General features: G+C 46.0%; 1 protein-coding gene across 1 annotated transcript; it reads right to left on the bottom strand.

Annotated features, from left to right (window-relative positions):
* Window positions 1-2,721: 2,721 nt before the first annotated feature.
* On the bottom strand, window positions 2,722-3,681 carry LOC121439420 (putative MAGE domain-containing protein MAGEA13P). The gene has a single exon (XM_041639927.1). It carries the CDS (start codon window positions 3,679-3,681, stop codon window positions 2,722-2,724), a length of 960 nt encoding a protein of 319 aa, XP_041495861.1.
* Window positions 3,682-6,817: the final 3,136 nt, after the last annotated feature.

Genomic DNA, 6,817 nt, shown 5'->3' with positions numbered 1-6,817 from the left:
GAGGGACAGGGGCTTGCAAGGAGAAGGGTGCTGTAATTTGACAAAGTACTGGGGTGAAACAAAATGGTAGCACTTGGATGGGGTAGATCTTTTGAATTCTGGAGCCCAGGTTAGAGGACCCCAGTAAATGTCAGCAATGAATCTCAGATTGTGTTCGTTTTTTTTATTTCATCTTCCTTATTCAATTCTGTTTTCCATGCTTTGCTTAAAAGTTGTTTTATTTTGCCAAAAACATTATTTATTGAGAAATGAACTATGAGAACAGGAATAGTATAGGCCTTGGTGAACTCAGATGAGGAATTAATTCTCAGACATGCCATTTTCTAGTCATATATTTCAGGCAAAGTGCCAGGTGCTATTAGTCTCAGAGTTCTTTGCTGTAAAAGATTTAAGTAGGATTTGGGGTGTTTATGGGATATATACAAAGTACTAGACACATTTGTGTGATGTATACTGTATTTCTAATATATGTCAAGTTTTCAAACAAAACTCACTAAAATTTCCTTATTAATAATATACATATTATTTAAACCTACTTAGGTTGGAATTTCCCCATGCTGTATACAGTTCACAGGATGTTTGTCATTTATAGTTTCTCTTTTATCTAAATCATTTTTTTTCATTCATTTAACTGCCACTAATTTTCTAACCGTCGCTAAAAGTTGACAAAACAAATGTCAGGCTCACCTAATTATTAACGATCTCACAGTCTAACTGCGGGAGAGCTGTTCCTGCCTGGCACCAGCTGCGGCACTCAGGAGAGAGGCCATGCACCTTCCTGGGCAGCATAGTAGAGCTGACCCTGGGGGGAGGGCAGCTAGCCCTAAAGCTGAAAATGTGGGACAGCTGTCCCCACTACTATCTGTCATGCAGTGGTGTGGGTGGGGGAGAGATGTCCCCCCACAGCCCTCACCTACTGCAACAGACAAGAGTGCTGACTCGCCTCCTAACCAGCTGCAGCACTCGGGAAAGTGGGCCCTGCACCTTGCCTGGACAGCACAGTAGAGCTGACCCTATTGACTAGGTGCAGGCCCATCTGAAAACATGAGCATGGGAGATCTGGCCTCACCCCTCATCTGCCATATGGTGGTGAGGGGGGGGGGAGAGGTCCTTGCCCCTCACTGCCTGTGGTAGGTGGGAGAGCTGTCCCTGCCCCTCACCAGCTGAAGCATTCAGGAGAGTGTCCCCTGCACACGCCTGGGCAACACAGTAGAGCTGGCCTTGAAGGTGTAGGAGCAGGAGAGCCATCTCTGAGAATGTGAAAGCAGAATCGGCCCCACCTCTTGCAAGGGGAAAACTAGCTGGGCAATGCTGGAGAGCTTGCCCTAGAGGTGAAGACAGGGGAGAGCTGGTGGGCTGACCAGCCCTTCAACTACCCAGGCCCAGAACCAGGGCTATGTGTTAGCCCACCCCAACATCCACCCCATCTGTGATCTGCTGGAGCACAGGAAGGCCAGCCCTGCAGACCCAAAGCTGCAGGATCTCCATGACCCAGGGCAACTGCAGGATAACCAAGAGGAGTCCCAGTGAGGGCCCAGCACCAATAGTGTAGTAGAAACCAGAGGCATTGGACCAGATCAATGACTCTCTGCAATGAACACTTGCAAGTAAAGATAATGTGGATAAAAGGGTCTACTGCGTGACTCACTGTGTCATGCTACTGCTTCCTTTTCCCTTCTCTTAAATTTCGTTTTATTTTGGGGAGGCTTTGTAAGGGCAGAGGTTGGATACAAAGGGATGGGAAATGAATGGGATCGAGATGTATGATGTGTAAGACTCAAAGAATATCAAAAGGAAGTTAAAAAATAAAAAAAATGACCTTACAGAGGAGTGGGTTCTCTGAAACCAGGGTTAAGACCTAGAGAATTCTATCCACCACGTGAAGGCGGTATTGTCAGAGTTCCCAGAAATGTTTTGTACACAAGGCTTAGGTAAGACAGTATGTTTGATAGCACTCAGAAAGAGTTCACGTCACCTTCTATAATGGTCCCCGTCCCCAGTGGAGATTTATTTCTTGTTTAGCATACTTCAAAGAGAAGTTCTCTGAGCACTTTTTTTCCTTCTAAGTTTTTCTCTCATGTATTAGACACATTGCCTGAGAATCTGGTCCCTACCACCATCTACCTTAACAGAGGATTTGTGATTTCCCAAAGCCCCCAAATGCCTTAGCTCAAAGCACTGATACTTTATAGCTGTTATTTGGTATCCCACCTCCTCAGGCCTTTAACTCAAGTCTTTGTTTTTCACACTATTTCATCATCTTCCTCATTGACATATGAATTTCCCCTGATATAAACATGTCTTGCAAAGAACAGACACTGTTTGCTGGGAAAACAGGGCAGTGCACTTTATTAACCTTTAACTGCACATGCATTGTTCACTAAATCAACCAAGTAAGAGGTGCATATGTTTAGCTTCACAAAACAGACTACAAGAACAATAGAATCTGTCATTTTTTTAGATCTTTCATGTGTCCAAGGAAAGCTCTGTTGCACTGCTATTTGATCTTCCTCTAGACCTCAAAGCTGAGAATATTCTCAACACGCTTTTCACAGCAGCAAACTTCTTCTTCTGAAACAAACGTGGGAGCCACAGTTAATGAATGGAGACTCTAAAGCTAATAAACCCTTTGAGACAGAACAAAAAGAAAAAGAACCCAAACTCTCTTCTACTCGAATATCTGACTGCTGTCTTTAATCAGTGTGAAGAAGCAGCCTCAATTTACTCAGGGCGGGAGAAGCTGCTGGGCTTGTCCGCGGAACCTGAGTCTTCCGGGGCAACAGGAAAGGCCACGGAGGCAAGGGCAGCCTGGGCTCTCTCCTCTTCATCCTTCAAGGCTTCCCTATACAGAGCTGTGAAGGCCGTGGGGCTGCTCCGGACAACCTTGGAGAAAAACTGCAGGACTTTCATCTTGCTGGTTTCAGCATGGGCCCTTGGGCCCCACAGGAACTCATAGCATGGAGGATCACTGCCGGGTACCAGCTGGTATTCCAGGTACTTCTCAGCAACCAATTCTTCAGTGATGAACTTTCTGGGATTCCCACAGATGAAATCATGCTGGTCAGGAAATATGCCAACCGTATTCAGCATGTCCCAGATCTTCTTCTCAGGAGCACGGTTGCCCTCCATGAAGATGGCACCAAGGATGAGCACCAAGAGGCCTAACTTGGGGATGCCCTCCTCGTCATCACCACTCGAGCGCCCATCATAGGTGAGGTCAAGAACTTTAAGGAGCTCATAGGAGTGGTTGATAGCATCCACTTCCTTCACTTCTATGCCAAAAACCATTTCCATGCATTCACAGGCATGCTTGAAGATCACTTGATAGTAGTGCTTGTACTCTTTGACAATACTCAGAATTTCTGCCTCAGTGACGGGCTGCTTTGTTGTATACTTGAAACTCAGAAACTTCACCAATTCGGTCACCTTATACTGTAGCTGACTGTTGAGCAAGAACCTGGAGAAGAGGTAGGCCTTTGAGACGCTCTGACGTCTCCCTGCTTGATGAGCAGAACCTTCATTTGGTAGAGTGGCTTGGGCAGGAGCAGAGGAGGAACAGGGAACCTGAGCAGCAGATTCTCCCTCTGAGGTGCCCACCTCCTTAGCTACAGGAACCTCCTCGCTGACCTGACCCTCATTCTCTTCTTGGGCCTCACGGCCTTGCTCATGTCTGTGGGACATTATAATTTGTTTTGCAGGTAAGTGGCAGGAGAAAGTTGATGAAGAGTGGCCTGAGGGTGAGAGAAAAAATGTGAGGGTTTGCTAAGCTGTCAGCAGTGACGAAGGTTTTCTCAGTATTTATCTTAGGTAGTTCTCTTGGGTCTCATGGGCCTGCCTCCTACCAACTCCATTCTACTCTATGGTCTCTGGCTATGACTCAGTACAGTAACTATGTCCTTTGTTCCTGGAACCTCCATATAAGCAATTTAGGAGAGGGGCTCAGGTCCCAGACAACAAGCACAGCCTGGGACTAACTGCTGTATAGAAGTACACTCTGCCAGGTCCACACAGTTATGGAGTGAATGGGTCCTCTTAATAGCAGTATATGAGACTAGGTTCACCTAGTCAAAGTGTCTTCTTTCCACCCTCCAACTGACTATGGCAAGGCCCGAGACACCTCTCTCTGATAAACTGATTCTAGTCTCTTGACACTACGGGGGCGGGGGGATACTGGCACAACAAATCAATATACCAGAAAGTAGGGTCTCTCAGGGTAAGAACAGCAAATCTCTAAAGGCTCAAGCATTCCCTCCATCTTTGTTCAGGGTCCACATACTGTTTGCTAACAGAACTTGTCTCATTCTTTGGTTGGGCAGATAGAGCCAACTCTGCTCACTTAGAACAGTGCCTTCCCCTAACTAAGACCAATAAGACTAAGGATAGTGACCTCTGCTCACTATCCTTTAGACCTTGGCAGTGGCAGAAGAATCTAGTATGTACTTAAAAGGAGGTCCATTAGTCTTCCCTCAGAGTCCTCCCCTCTGGCAACCTGAATTTCCCCATCTCAGATTCCACCCACGTTAAAAATATCTAAAACAAAATAGTCAACATATAAACAGCCCCACCTTTGTAAAATAGTGGACTGCCTGGAAATGAGAGGGGTCTCATACAGACATGTTTGTCTGGGGCCTTCTTGGGCTAATATTAGAAGAGAAGTTTCCTATTTTTATTTTTTATTGAAATAATTTTCATAGAATATATTATGACCATCGTTTCCCCTCCCTATTTCTTCCTAGATCCTACCTTCTAATCCCAAGCTTTCTTTCTCTCTCTTTTAAGAAAACAAACAGGCAATAAGGCAAACAAGGATAAAACAAAATGAACAAAGAGCAAAAAGAAACAAAATGGGAAATAAACTGACACACAGGTGTATGTGCACACACATTCATGGACACATAAGTGTGTGCACACACACCCAGCATGTACACATACACAGCATGCATGTGTATGCACGCACACTTACAGGCATGTACAAAAGCAAACACACATAAGCAAAACCCATAAAAACTTAAAAATCTGGCTGGGCCAGTGGTGGTGTAAGCCTTTAATCTCAGCACTTAGGAGGCAGAGGCAGGCAGATCTCTACATTTATTTGAGGCCAGCCTGGTCTACAGAGTGAGTTTGAGGGCAGCCAAAGTTACACAGAGAAACCTTGCCTTTGAAAAGAAAACCCTCAAAGTTGGAAACCATAAATAATATAGAAACAAAAGACTAGTGGGGGGAGGGGCGGAACAGGGGGTGGGGGTGGGGAGAAAGGGGAAATGGGGAGGAGCGGGATGGGGTGGAAGAGGGGCCTGGGCAGTCAGACAGGGCATGCATGGGGGCAGGGGATATGGGTTGGCAGAACAGAGGATGGGGGAGGGGCAGGAAGGGGTCCAAATAATACATTAGGAGGGAAAAACCTCCACAATACCTCTGAGTTTATTTTGTGTTGGCTATTTACTGCAGGGTGGTGCCATGGGACCCGCCCGTAAGCGTAGTTTGGATATCCAGGAAAATTCCCTTGGAGAAACTAATTTTTCATTTGCAAGAAGCTGTTAATTTAGAAAAAGTACTTGTTGTTGGAGACAGGAGCTCGTGCCTACTTCCCCATCTCACAGTGGGACCCAATTTGGTTTGGAATTGTACAGGCATTGGAATTGATATGCGCCTTCCATGAGACACGGCCATGTAACTCTAGCAGTTTGAGGGCCATGACACAGCAGTTTCTGTGGGCTCATGGCTGGGCGTGTTTCCGTAAGCTATGTTCTGTTTGAAAAAGGTCCCCAAGACTTTACAATATATTCCCGTACTTTGGCGTCCGTCCGGAATTGTCTGGAAGCTTCCCTCTATGGACTAGAGTTAAACTCTGTCAGAGAAATCACCCCTCAGGATTCCAAAATGGAGGACGCCACCATAAACCAGATCCATGTAACAGGCCTTCCCCACCAGCGCCGGCAGTAGAGGCATGGTAAGGAGCAGAGGCCATTCTATTTGTGAGGAAAGGTTTATACACCAATGTACCTAAAACTTTTCGCATATCCTTACCTCCAAAACCACCACAGGGCCTGCAATCCCTCCGGCAGCTGAAGAGCAACGGCTACGAGTCCTTTGCCTGCCTGTCGTCGCCTCTTCTGATAGCCGAAGCGGAAGTCAGTGTATGTCACCTACAATCGTTACCGGAAGCTGTAAAACAAAGACCTCTTACCTCACATCCGTTTTCACTAGGGGTAGGATGGGCTATAGAACAAGCTAAAGGCGCAGGAAAAGTTTTAGGAAACAGAACTAGAACTTGTGATAGCGATACGTTCATACAAAGGAAAATACTGGGAGCAAAGCATGGAAGCCTGCCAGCGGCAAAGAGGCAAAGTGCAGGAAGTCCTTCAACATAAAATGTGAAAGCATTAAAGGAACCACATTATTTTGTATCTTAATTTTTTTATGAAATAGCACTTTTATAAATCAAAACTGTTTTTTTTTTTTTTTTTGGTTTTTCGAAACAGGGTTTCTCTGTAGCTTTGGTGCCTGTCTCTGGCAGAGGCCGGCGGATCTCTGGGAGTTCGAGGCCAGCCTGGTCTACAAGAGCTAGTTCCAGGACAGGCACCAAAACTGTTTTTATCCCAGGCTTTTTCAGACCCAGGCCCGCTGGCCTTGGTGAGTTCCCGATAGAACATCCCCATTATCTCAGTGTGTGGGTGCACCCCTCAGGGTCCTGAGTTCCTTGCTCGTGCTCTCTCTCCTTCTGCTCCTGATTTTGAACATAGCAGACAATGAGGACTACTGAGAACTCAAGAACAATGGCAATGTGTTTTTGATCCTAATGCACGTACTGGCTTTG

The sequence above is a fragment of the Microtus oregoni genome, unplaced genomic scaffold, assembly GCF_018167655.1.
Source record: "Microtus oregoni isolate MIOR12 unplaced genomic scaffold, Mior012 000061F_ref0000440, whole genome shotgun sequence".
Classification (NCBI taxonomy): Eukaryota; Metazoa; Chordata; class Mammalia; order Rodentia; family Cricetidae; genus Microtus; species Microtus oregoni.
The sequence above is the reverse complement of the archived record's forward strand: the minus strand, read 5'-3'. Positions and strand labels throughout refer to the sequence as shown.

Excerpts from the sequence above, each read along its gene's own strand:
- LOC121439420 (XM_041639927.1), bottom strand. The coding sequence starts at position 3,681 with ATGTCCCACAGACATGAGCAAGGCCGTGAGGCCCAAGAAGAGAATGAG.